Source organism: Glycine soja, chromosome 16 (genome assembly GCF_004193775.1).
Source record: "Glycine soja cultivar W05 chromosome 16, ASM419377v2, whole genome shotgun sequence".
In the NCBI taxonomy this organism is placed as follows: Eukaryota; Viridiplantae; Streptophyta; class Magnoliopsida; order Fabales; family Fabaceae; genus Glycine; species Glycine soja.
The window spans coordinates 31275435-31288628 of record NC_041017.1 but is presented as its reverse complement, the minus strand read 5'-3'; the positions used below and the strand labels follow the sequence as shown (position 1 = coordinate 31288628).

At 31.4% G+C, this 13194-nt stretch overlaps 2 protein-coding genes across 4 annotated transcripts; one reads left to right on the top strand and one right to left on the bottom strand.

Annotated features, from left to right (window-relative positions):
* Positions 1 to 3498: 3498 nt before the first annotated feature.
* LOC114389583 (INO80 complex subunit D-like) lies at positions 3499 to 6715 on the top strand. Its single transcript, XM_028350281.1, has 2 exons — positions 3499 to 4022; positions 6244 to 6715. The coding sequence occupies exons 1-2, from the start codon at positions 3592 to 3594 to the stop codon at positions 6497 to 6499; spliced, it is 687 nt and encodes a 228-aa protein (XP_028206082.1). The 5' UTR covers positions 3499 to 3591; the 3' UTR covers positions 6500 to 6715.
* Positions 6716 to 9925: 3210 nt separating this feature from the next.
* Positions 9926 to 13165, bottom strand: LOC114389181 (DEAD-box ATP-dependent RNA helicase 41-like). 3 transcript variants are annotated; one of them, XM_028349802.1, is made up of 3 exons: positions 12861 to 12920; positions 12193 to 12246; positions 9926 to 12119 (listed from the first exon to the last, which is right to left on the bottom strand). In XM_028349802.1, the coding sequence occupies exon 3, from the start codon at positions 11990 to 11992 to the stop codon at positions 10724 to 10726; it is 1269 nt and encodes a 422-aa protein (XP_028205603.1). In that variant the 5' UTR covers positions 11993 to 12119; positions 12193 to 12246; positions 12861 to 12920; the 3' UTR covers positions 9926 to 10723. The 3 variants fall into 3 exon arrangements, with proteins under 3 accessions (XP_028205603.1, XP_028205602.1, XP_028205604.1); XM_028349801.1 differs by having other exon boundaries at positions 9926 to 12246; positions 12861 to 13165; XM_028349803.1 differs by lacking the exon at positions 12193 to 12246 and having other exon boundaries at positions 12861 to 13165.
* Positions 13166 to 13194: the final 29 nt, after the last annotated feature.

Genomic DNA, 13194 nt, shown 5'->3' with positions numbered 1-13194 from the left:
GGATAAAAAAAGTATTGACTATATCTTATAAATAGAGACGAAGGGAGTAATTTAAAATAAATTCCATAAAGCTCCAAAAGTTTGCTCTTAATACATTCAATACTTCATTATTCACATTACTATGAGCCTCTTAAGGGGTTGATGTAACACTTTTTACACTTAAGAAGGAGTCAATGTAATGGTTTACACTTGAGGGGGGAGTCGATGTAACAAAATCCAAAAAAACATAATGAATTTTTTGTAGGGTTCAAAAAAGGTAGGGCCATTAAGTGAAGTAAGGAAAAAACTTCAAGGATAGTCCATGTAATTTACTCTATAGTTTATAGATTTGTTTAATCACATATCAATAAATGAAAAAAGAATTATATAGCCATTTTTTACTCATAGAAATGAAAAAAAAGTATCAATAAATTTATAATAGCATATGCATGATGTTCAATCAACTAAGTTAAACCTCCTTGATATTATTATATAATCATTTAATCACACATTAGTACATTTAAAAAATTTATTATTTTTTATGATACTTTTTTAAAAATTATTTTTGATTAATTGATAATGTAATTTTTTTTCATATGTATAAAAATTAAATGCTTATTTTTACAATAATTTTGTCAATCATTATTCTCAATAAATTAGAATGTTTTTATAAGAAGATAAATTAATTTACAAGTTGTTCAACTATTTGGTAATTTTTTTTATTAGGTCCATGTATTTTTTTTTTCCAATTAAGTCTCTGATCTTAACTTGTATTGATATTTTAACAACAAGATAATTTTCTAATATTATAATTATAAATATTTTTAAGCATAAGATATTTTTTTAATAATATTAATTTATAAATAAATTATAATACAAGTATTTTACATTCATGAATAGAAATAGAACATTTTAAAAAATAGTTTGTAAAGTTATCGAATTTTACATAGACTTTATATAATTTTAAGAGAAAAGATTTTTAAGATATGTTTTATTTCATATTAAATTACACAATATTTGCTATAATAATTATTTTATTTTATCTTTAATAATATTTTTTTATTCTTTCAAAAAATATTACTTATACTAACTAATCTTAATTTAAAATTAAATTGAAATTTAAATATTAAATCATAGATGTTATATTAAATTGGCAGATACCAAAAGAGTGATTAATTTAGGTAAAACATTTTTGAATTAAGGATAAATGGTATTTGAATGTGTAAATTGGTGACAACTTTAAAAGAATAAAAATTCTAATTTAGTCTTTGAATAAATAAAAAGTAATTATGTCATACCGTTTCATGAAAATATTTTTTTTAAAGATTTCATGAAATCATTTTATTATTAAGTTATAATATTCAATGATCAATTTGACATTAAATTGTAAAGTTAAGATAGTTGTAAAGTTAAAGTATAATTTGTCATTAAATTGTAAAGTTCATGTATTATTTTGTCATTAAGTTATACATCATGGCTTAATTGCAAGACTTTTTACACATTCATGGATAAAATCATAATTTCCGTTGATAATTTACCATTGAATTACTGGTAAATCATGTCAAATAAAATATTTAGGTGAAGTCATCTAATATAGTAAACAAATCCTAAAAAATTATAAAAATGTAATTCTTGGTTGTATAAGTATAGATTTCATATACTACCACGAAATACATGAATTAACTAGTGTGAGATTGTTTTAATTTAACTGATGATCTAATATTTGAATCCTAAATATGTAACTCTATTAAATACTTGAAAGGAAAACTTTACTTCCTACCATAGTTTTGTTTGGAATGAATAAGATTATTTCTAATAGAGAATTCTTGTGGTCTAAAAAAATATAGATTTCATACTTGTAAAAAAAATAATTATATCTCCAACTGAAATATATTTTTTGAAATCACTTTGCAATTAACATATTTAACGAAAAAAATAGTTTTATAGTACTATTTTTTAAAAAAGAGTTTTATATATAATATTTATTGAATACTTTTTAAGGTTTAAAAGTTTTACATATTATTCATAAATTTATATTCTAAAAAAAATCCTCTCAATCCCATTGATATGTGGGGATGGCAAAGCAAAGTTGTTTCTTCCAACACTTAAAAATGCTCTTGTCAATGTAGGTATTTTAATTTACTTTATGAGAAAGTAAAAAAAAAACATATGTTTAAAAATGTTTAATTATTATAAATTTTAATTATAATGTAATTTATATATTAAAAGTATTTATTATTGTAAATTTTAATCATATTTTTTGGGTACATAGGAAAAAAGAAAGACAAAATATATCTAGAAAGCAAATATCAAGTCGAGGTGAGCCTGTCCCAATACGAAAGTGGGAGGATTCTTCCAAAGAGGCATTGATGGCTCCCCACTTTGCTAAGCTATCAGCAACACAATTCTCCATCTTCTCTGCAACCAACAATGAATACTACAAAGAGCATCTCAGTCATCATTGACTTTTTTCATACCTTGTCATGCAAAGAACTTCACCTTCTCAGGAATTTTCAACTTCCAAATAGGGTAATAATTTCCATGTAAATTATTGTGAGAGAGCAACTAGGTGTATCCAGAAGCTGGTCATTTCTCAGCAGTTTAAGATTGTGTAGTTCCAAAAGCATTTATTTTATCCATTGTGCAAGGTATTTCCATATTGTTAAAAGTCTTTGAATATATTTTTGGTTCAATGTAACTTCATATATATATTTTTTTTTAATTTTGGTTCCTAAAGTATAAATTTACTTAGACTAAAATGAATAAAAAACTTATAGAAATTAAAATTGAGAAAGTATTAATTTGCATAAATCAAAAATATATTTAAATCTTTGTTAAAATGCTAATTTACATTATTAAACTTTAATTTCAAATTACAAACTACTATATGATATATTTGTTGACTAAATATTTATAACCAAAATTACCTTAAATATAATTTTAATTAATTATTACAAAAAAATCCTTTTAATTAAATAATAACTTATAATATTAAAATGAATTATATAATTTAGTGGCGTGGTAAAAAATAGAAGAAAATAAGATAAAAAAGTTAAGAAAGACAAAAGTGACTGTATGAAAAAATAAATTAAATATTAAATTATATAATTTAATTACTAAACATTTTAATTTTCATATTTATTAGATTATTTTATTGTTTATAAATAAAAATTTAACATTCAATAAACATATTTTTTTGTTATCGGACCACTAACGGCTCCTCCATTAGGGCCCGGCAATATTTTATACATAATAGTAATGTATATAATTAGAATGATTTAGCAGTTTGGGTGATAAATGAAAATAAAAAATGGACTTAGATTTTAAGAGGGATTAAAATTGTGTAATTTTAAAAATTAGGGAACAAAAATCATTAATTTAAAGATAAGAAAACTAAAATTATGGATTAAAAGTTACGGGAGGATTATAATTGACAGATAAATCACTTAAATAATTACTTTCAAACTGATCGTCAGATCATTTTTAAACGGTATCCAACGGTTCTAAATGTTTCCCAACGCCGAAGAATCAAAGTCAGAAAATAAAATTACCGTAACGAACTCTTCCGAGTTCCAGCAAGAAACCCGGTTCCGAGTTGGCGACTCGGCACCGATGGACGAGTGGGGTTCTGCATCCTCTCCGCCGTGGCCGGTGGCGATCGAGGGCGGCGAGGGCGACACGGCGCTGGCGAAGTCGCGGGTGCTGACGCGGGAGGAGGTGCTCCGGCGGCGGCTGCGGCGAACGAGGCAGCTGGGGCGGTGCTACCGGGCCCACTACTGGGCCCTGATGGAGGAGATGAGGTCCAAGTACCGAGACTACTGCTGGAGCTACGGCAAGAGCCCATTCAAGGAGGATCACAATGACAACAGCGACAACAACAACCACCAAAACGGCGTCGTTTCTGGTGGTGGTGACGACATCGTGCAGTGTCGTTATAACGGATGCAAGACGAAGGCCATGGCTTTGACGAATTACTGTCACACTCATATATTGGGCGATTCCAAGCAGAAGCTTTACCGGGGATGCAAAGCCGTTGCCAAAAAGTGAGTTTTTTTTTTAAAAAAAATTGAAAATTGATAATTGATAATTGAAAATAGGTTTGTGCTTGTTGAAGTGAAACTGGAAGATACTGCGAAGTGAATAATGAAAATTACACTTTGTCAGTTTGTTGTCCTATTTTTTTTATCCGAAATGTTAGTCCTGTCTTGCAATTTTTTTCCAATACTAATCTACTGTTTAAGTGTGTGTTTGAATTACCATAGGTGAAATTGATTTTGAAGTGATGTGATTTATGTTTGGATGTTTTTATTATAAAATCAAGTCATGTGTAAAACTCAACTTGCTTTTGAGTAAGGTGAATGTCTCAAAGGAAGAAAGAAAACATTGATAGAGTTGTGAGGGTGGACACTTAGACTCGATCAAGAGTACTTTCTCTCTAAATACTAAATTTCTAGAAATATTGTTCACATTGTTTTATCTATCCTTGTACTCCTCATTGTGAGATCATGAGTGTATATTCTTGAGTTGGTTGAGAAAAGAGGATTGAAAGTCTGAGTTTTGGATTGGAGTTGAGCTTAAGAGAGACAAAAGGTTGAGAGAAAGAAGGGAGGGAGGCCAAGAGAAAAGAAGGAAGAAGGAAATTGTGACCATCACCCACAAAAGCTACTCAAAGTTGTTTTAACTTAGAATCAATATTGAACTTTTCTCCGACGAGAAACCAAACATGTGAAAATTTATCCAAAATCAATTATGGACTCGGAATCAATTCTCTAACATGAAACCAAATATGCACTAGGACTAATTTAACAATTAAGTGTATAGACCGCTTTGGTTATTTGCTTGAATAGTGTGGTTCAAGGGTTAATTATGTTCGTAGAAGAAGAAAAAGAGTGTGATTTTCTTTGTTTCTCAAAATTGGTTGTTTGGTTGTGGGAAAATTGTCCACTTTATTGTGCTTCAGTTTACTGTATAGTGTTCCCTATGTTAAAAGCTTGGTCAATTTTAATTTGATGCAGTGTGTATAGAACTATAGATTGTAGAGTCAGTGTTGCTTCTTCTAATTGAATTTTTAAGAGAAATAACAACCATGTAATTTGTGTTTCATCCTCTGTGCTCTTTTGAGGCTCACTATTCATCTTTATCTGTGACATTAATCCATTTATGGCCACCTCAAAACTTTGTTGAGTCTATGACGCAAAAGAATAACAACAGTGAATCCATTTTGTTATAGCAAGAGAACCTTCATGCAAAATGCAACGTAAAGGTTGTGGGTTCTGAAAATTTAAAACTGAGTGGTTCCTCCTGTTTGAAAATATGTGATGCTTACTTAATTTTGTTGCTCAAAATCTAATTATGAGAAAAAGATGTTCAACCTTGTGACTAATGATGTCAAATGAAAGTTGCATATGTTTTACAAAGAATGAATCCATTTCAAGTTCAATGATGATTCAGAACCAGTCAGATTTTGTTGTCTTAATCTTAAAAGAGTAATTTGATTCAAATTCTTGAGTTTTCAGCACACTGCACTTTACCAATCAACATGTCTTTTAGAGATTGGCATGTTATGTTACTTAACAGGAATGTTACCATAGTAGTGTGCTTCTTAAATAGTGTTCATTTCAACACTTACTAAACAATAAACCATGTTGCACTTTACCATTTTTAGGTTCTATATGGAAGATCTTTCTTGTAAAAACTTTGATTTTGTAGCCTATTTTGCTAGTTTAAGCTATTGAATACTTGTTCCATACTGAATACTAGTCTTCATACCCACAACTGGTAAATCAATCTCTCTATCTATTTCCATTTAATGTAAACCTTCATGTTTCAATCATCTAGAATAAGGATCTTGAGAATTCATAGTTCTCAGTAATAAGAATGAGTAGGAATGCTAACCATTATCCATTGTAAAAGAATGATGTCTTAAAACTTGTAGAAAACACTAGAAATTGCTATGAGAATTCTAGTTCTCAGTAATAAGAATGGGTAGGAAGATACATACTTTACCAGGCGGAGACAGTGACTTATTCATTTTCTTTCAATATGGATCATTGCCTTTTAATAAGCAATTAATTTAAGAGATTCCTTCTCAAAAGGCATGCTCCTTTGTTCAATTATTAGGGCTTTGTCCCTTCATTTAATTATTAAATCATATATATTTGTCACACACAAGATGTTTCTTACATTTTATTTTTTATTTGCAATACTTACCAATATCTAGATAGGCTAGACAACTTCACTGACTAAGTTCTTGGCTTTATTCAGTTTGCCAACAGGGCCTTCTTTTTGTAATAAGCCAATATTGAGGTCCATGGTTCCTCCTGCATGCCCCTCTCATTTTCAATTTGGTGAAAGGTGTTTAGCTCGTGCATTAAGAAGGGCAGGGTTAGGGACTGCTATCGCCACCACTCGTAAGCCTAATGTGAAGTTACGTGTAATAACTTTTGAATTTGTCTGCCAAATTCAAAATAAACGAAAGCTTGCATTGAAGAAAACTGCTCCTAAAGTTGAGACTGAATAAGAAACAAAACTTATCTGCTGATTATGGAATAGGATGTTGAATTCCTAATGATTTTGCAGTGTATAGAATGAATATTTTCATAATCTGAAAAATAGGATTATGATTTAATTGAAGCATTAGATGCCAAGAAAAAAACAGTACCTTCTACACGTGCATGTTTTTATTTATTTTGTCATTATCGCTTTCTTAGTCGTATTCATGAGCAGCATCATAATATATTCAATTGTCGTTTTGTTCTTCGAGTAAGAATCTGTATATACTTCAATAGCCTTTTTGCATGGAGTCTCGATCCTAACTAAAATTTTGATGTTGTAGATCATATCATGCCTAACTCACTAAATCGTGCTTGGGGTTATTGGATTGTATAATGGAATGAATATACAAATTCCATATAATCTATTTTATATTTATCTGTTTCGCAATATTTCTTTGCTCATAGATGCAAGAAGATTTTGATTAATGTGAAAATGCCAATAGAACAGGGAAGTAGAAATAACAAAGCTTTTTTTTTTTTTACTAACTGGATGTTATGGGTATGCTAGCTGTTTTTTTCTTGCATTGCCAAGGGACCCAACCCAAGTCCTAACTCCTAACAGTTATGTATTTAGTTGTCATAGCTATCTCGATCAGTCATGTATTTTCAGATGCTGGTTTTGAACAGATATTGGTTTGTGCAAGTTACTCATTGTGAATATGTTGAGTGACATGATATGGTCCTATTGGAGAGACAAAAGACAATTTTTATCTTAGGACCCACTAATTATATTTGATAAAAAAAAATTGTCTCTCTCTAGGATGACCAATTGACCATATATCATGTTATTCAACATCATAAAATGATCCATATCTACTTGTTGTCATGTACTTTCTTCTGTTACATGGAGAGAAAAAAATTGATTATTTGAGTGGATTGTAAGTTTGTAGCAACAGTCTATAAAAGTAGGTGATCACGATCTAGGTTTTCCTTTCGAAGAAACTAAAAATTGTATGGACTAGGACTGCACTGCAAATATATATATTTTTTCTTTTTATAATACAACAAGGAAACTTTTGCACCTATTTGTAATAGATGATATACAATTGAAGAGACTACCTATTCATGGAAGGATATTGACTCGACTTTAGTGAATTTTTACTTTATAAAGAAAAGTAAGAGTTGTAACTCCTGTTTTTATAATGAAAAGGGGTAGAAAAGTAAAAGAATAATATTCATTTAACAATTTGTTGGTTGGATAAGAGGTTTTTATTTCCTTTGAAAATAAGAAGAAAAGCCTGTATAAAATAATCTTGAACCTGGCTACTATTTTGATTTTCAATTGACCTTGGCCTGGCAAGTTTAGGTTTCCATCCCTAAGCTTTATTTGAAAGGTGAAAATTAAAATATATATATATATATATATATATATATATATATATATATATATATATATATATATATATATATCTAGCCTCTAAGTTGCCCATTGCCAAGCCTAGGACCCTTTGCGAGACAAACTTCATAAAACATTTTTTGACTGAAATGTGTAGTGTCCACAAAGACATGGGGGAAAGAGTACTGCCAACAGATTTAAATGATTAAGTTACTATGGTATAGACTGGTCTAAGAGTAAAAAACACAATTCAAAGACTAGTTTAAGAAAAAACAATCTTCAAAGACTATCGGTATAGAAATTTTTTTAAAGAGGCTATATGGTTAAAGCGCATCATTAATTTCTTATTATATCTGTGTATTGGAAACACGTTGCAACCATGTTCAACGGAAAAAAAAAATTGGCATTCCGATACTACAAAGCCAAAGCAATCCGGGTGTTGCTTTTGCGTTGCGTTTGCTTCAACGCTTTCACAAACACACTATATGAAGGCAAATGATGAATCTTTTTAGATGTTAGAGGCTTAGAATTTCAATAAATTAAAGTTCGAGACAAAAAAGTCAAATAATATGAGCTACTGATGTTTAAATATCTTCACTCTTTTACTTTTATAATTGTGATTCTCTAAGTGTTTGATGGTAGCAAAAACTAGATACTCAGCCAATTAAACATCTATTTGGAGATATGATTATATTACCTCTTCACATAATTATTGATCGATCTAATGCAGTACATGATTTCAATCTTATCTTTAAATTCTTTATTGTGAATATGATCTTTTGGATACTCATTTTGCACACCTATTCTTGGTTAGGTGTAAATTAAAAGTTTTAACTTCAATTGATCTTTTAAGATATATTAGAATACTAATTTTGATTATAATACTATTGGAATTCAGAAAGAAAAAAAAACTAACTCTGAAGACAAATGAGATAGAAAAGGTGTGAGATGGATATGTAAATTTGTTGGAGATGCCTTGGTGAATATACAAAAAGCAAAATCCAATTGCCTTAACAATAGATCATTGAGATTTAATGTGTTTGCGTGTAGCCGTTATTCGCAAAATCCATGGAGCAAAAGTCGAAATGAAACTACTTTACAAGTCATACTCAAGTTCTAATTATGTGTATCACTTTTAGCGCCATAATTCTATCAAAAACTTTCATTAAGAACTCTAGGTCAAAATATATTGACATTGGGTATTATTTTGTTTGGGATCATGTAACGTTAACAAATATGTAAGCATAAATTTATTGATATTGACCATTAATGGACTACAATATGTGTATAGATCCAAAACTCAGACTATCAAAATAAAACTAATAAAGCCGGATAATGCTAAAAGAAAATATAAGACATAATATCATAAATAAGTCTGAATATATGGCATACATTAGTTATTATAATATTTATATGACATACATTAGTTATTATAATATTTAAAAGCTGAAATGTAAATTATAGTATGGATACCTTAACATTGATTTTTGGTGGTGGATCTACGATCCTTAGTTAGAGAAGACAATTTATTTTAAAAAAATTAATATAATAATAAATATTATTATTATTATGAAATGGAATAAAATGTCTAGCTAAATAAAGTGTATAGTACACTACCCATAGAGCTAAAAAAAGGAACGAAACATAAGAAATAAGTTAGTCTGCAAAAAATAATTGACAACAAAGTGGGAAATTGGAGATAATGGGTTCAAAAATATGAAAAAGGGGAGAAAAATATAAAAACTCTAGTTATTTACTTATAATTTTCTCAAAGTGAGGGAGTGCATCTGCACACTCTCACTTCAACATAAACTGCCACCATTGATATTTTTTGCCCACTTTAATACTTTTGTTGTTTTTGTCAACTTCGAAACTAAACTTCTCTAACACTACTGAGACTGTATGACTTGTTTGAGAGGATAATTATTAGTCAAGTTGTCTGTATCATTAACAGAAATCTCAAACTTTGGAAGAATGTATATCATGATTGACTAATTTAACTAAATTTCTTAATTTATGTTAATTAGATAATCGTACCTTATAATAAAGACCGACCGAAGGGAGTAATAGTATGTTCATCTATCTCATATCTCATGTTTATATACATTTAATGAGCACAAGTATTAGCATCTAGGAAGCTGTACTTAATTAATAGTAGCTTGCGAAATGATCTCCTCCAAGTCTAATACGAGACTATAATATGGATGACATGCAAAACCAATGCACTACTACATTCTCTTGAATACGAAGCTGTTTCATTCTGAGTTCTTTCTCTCAAAATTCACCTCTCTAAAGTGCTGCCTCCTAGGAAATATAACTGCAACTGAAAGCCTATCTGTTAGACAAAAAATAATGTAAAGAGAAGAATAGTTACATTCATGCTGCTTTGAATGTGAGTGCAGATTGAAGTCTATGATAATTTACTGCTAAGGGAGCTGGCCATATATCGAGACCACTGCCAAAAAACATTTCATTGTTGAAGCCAACTTTAACAAGAAAGGACAGACAAGAGGCCACTCCCACTCCCACTCTTTTTGCCGTTTTTCTTCTCAAGCTTTGAACAACAGAGACAATATAATCCCAAGAACTTATATCTCATCCTTCTATCCAATCTTAACTTTAATGTTATTGATTATAGGCTAAAACAGCTGAGACATTTTACCAATCCCGAAAGCATACCAAGATCTATAGTGAGTGATGTCACAAAACCTCCAGATTTGAATGTGTGATATATTTTAGTATGAAAATTTGTTTTACCCTTCAAAAGTACAACACATACATGTATTTTCTAGTGCAATTTTCTAAGTTGACTGCATCAAGATTAAGATTGGATTTAAGCAAGTAATAAGAAACTTCATCCTGTATGCTTTCTCTTCTTTGAACCCTTGCCACCAGAGAAAACTCTTGTGGCATACCGTGAATTGGCAAGCTCCCGAGGCACAGCTGCCCCACCAGATTTCAGAACATCAATTAATTCTGCAAAGACATTCTTATTCTCCTCATTCACAAAAACTATGCCTTGACCTTCCTCCCCCATTCTAGATGCCCTTCCAATCTGATGTACATACTCCTTAATGTTATTAGGCATGTCAAATACAATCACCTGTCTTACACCAAGTAGATCAACCCCCCTACCCAAAACTCCAGTAGCCACAACCACGGGGACCTCACCCACCAAAAAGGACTGCATTGTTTCTCTCCTTTCCTTCATAGACTTCTCCCCATGAATGGAAACTGCTTTAATTCCTGTGGCAACTGTAATTGCATTAGCCAGGAGATCTGCCCCAAGTCTGGAGCCAACATATACTACAACAGGTGGCTTAAAATGCTTCTTACTTGCCAAAATTTCAAACAGCTTCTGCTTCTTTTGCTTTGACTCAACCCAAATAGCTAGCTGCTTCACAGCCTTATTCGGCGTATTAGGTTCTCCAATAGACATAACCACCATACCTTTTGCTAGAGTGTTAATCATTTTCTCTAAATCGTTAGACATTGTTGCAGAATACATCAAGACCTGAGGTTGTGACAGAGCCCTATATATCTGCATGACCTGATCTCTAAAGCCCCTTTGCAGCATACAGTCCACCTCATCCACAACAAAAGTCATCACATCATCTAAGTCAATCTCATGCTTCATTAAAAGATCAACCAGCCTTCCCGGGGTTCCTACAATCAATTCCACCCCTTGTTGAATGCGATGGAGTTGTCCTGCCATGGCATCACCACCAACCACAAGAGCGGTTTTGAAAGGTAACCCCTTTCCAAGCAATTTAGCATGCTCTTCAACCTGTATGCAGAGCTCTCTGGTGGGGGTTAACACCATAGCTAAAGGCTTCTTCTTACCTGAAAAATATTGTCGACGATGAATCACACAACGAGAAACTATCGGAATAAGAAACGAAGCAGACTTTCCAGATCCTGTATCAGCCAAAACAAGCATGCTTTTTCCCGTCAAAGCAGCCGGGATTGCTTGCATCTGGACAGGTGTAGGCATTTCATATCCTGCTGCTTCTATGTTGTGGAGAAGCTTGTCAGGGAGGTTACAGGCAGAGAATGACAAAACTGGTGCCACTACATCACCCTTCACACGAATATCAAGTTTCTTTCTAAGATCACTACCCATAGATACAGTCCCTGATTTGAAATCAGAATCTCTAACATAAAAGCACTCATCAGCTGCAGGAATCGTTTTAGGTGGTGGAGACAACGATTTGGCAATCCTGCAAAGCAGTGCTTGTTTGCACTCCAAACTGCAAACATCATCATCAGTTTCATCACATATGTATTCACCGTAGCGGCCACATATAATACACTTGGGCTCACCTGGCAGAGCCAGTCTTTGGTCCCTAGACCTCAACTTGACATCATCTTCTACATCTAAATCACATACAGAAAAATGAACTAAATTGGGTCTGTATTTTCCAAATTCCAAAACACACGCCTATTGAAGACGTAACATTCTAGATCAAGGCATCAAAAGTAATAAAAAAAAGTCTTAAAAATTAAAATATCAAAGATTATTCAATAAACCCTCAATTCCATCCCTGAAGTATTACCCTCTCTTCTAAATGGTTCTTAAAGTAAAAAAATTATAAAAGTAATTCCCTAAATAATAAAAATTGTGCTAAGTAATCCCCCAAATATTGAAAAACCCTTTAACGTAGTCTCTGCACATTAGTAAAATATATCAGCTTAGGAACTAAACTGATGGGTATTCAATTCTTAAGAGATTACTTATATAATTTCATTCCTTCAGAGACAACTTACTAGAGAAAACAATGCTTGAGGAACCAAATTAATGGTTTATTTTCAATATACTGAACACGTAGTGAGTCAATAACAAAAGCACTTATCCCACTATGATTAAACTCAATTTTTTTTTTTTTTGTGAAAAACTAAATTCTCTAATAACGTTGATCGATGAGGAAAACAAAATACATAAATTGAAGCATGTAAATCATAATTAAGGTGAATAACTAAGAAGGCATTACCATTGGGTGCCTCAGCATCGGTATCGAGAGATGGGTCATTGTGATTGGCGTCAGAATCAGTCATGGTGGAAACGGATGCAGATTAAAAGATGAGGGGTTCGGTTAATCTACGTTAGGGTTATGAAAAAATAGAGAGTGCCCCTTTGAAGCTGTGCGCAATGCTTGAATTCAATTGCTCAAAGGTTAGAAAATGTGGAACAAAACTGAAATTGAAGTTGAATTCCGAATGCTTCGGGAACAGTAGCAATAAGTAACGTGCTTGGACGAGAGGGTGGAAATCAGAGCAGAAAAAAAATTAAATAACTTTTGGTCTTATTTTTTTTAGTTCTTTAAA

Excerpts from the sequence above, each read along its gene's own strand:
- LOC114389583 (XM_028350281.1), top strand. The coding sequence starts at position 3,592 with ATGGACGAGTGGGGTTCTGCATCCTCTCCGCCGTGGCCGGTGGCGATC. Across the intron at positions 4,023-6,243 it reads TGCAAAGCCGTTGCCAAAAA|TTTGCCAACAGGGCCTTCTT; the intron begins GTGAGTTTTTTT and ends GGCTTTATTCAG.
- LOC114389181 (XM_028349801.1), bottom strand. The coding sequence starts at position 12,924 with ATGACTGATTCTGACGCCAATCACAATGACCCATCTCTCGATACCGAT. Across the intron at positions 12,247-12,860 it reads CGATGCTGAGGCACCCAATG|ATGTAGAAGATGATGTCAAG; the intron begins GTAATGCCTTCT and ends TATGTGATTTAG.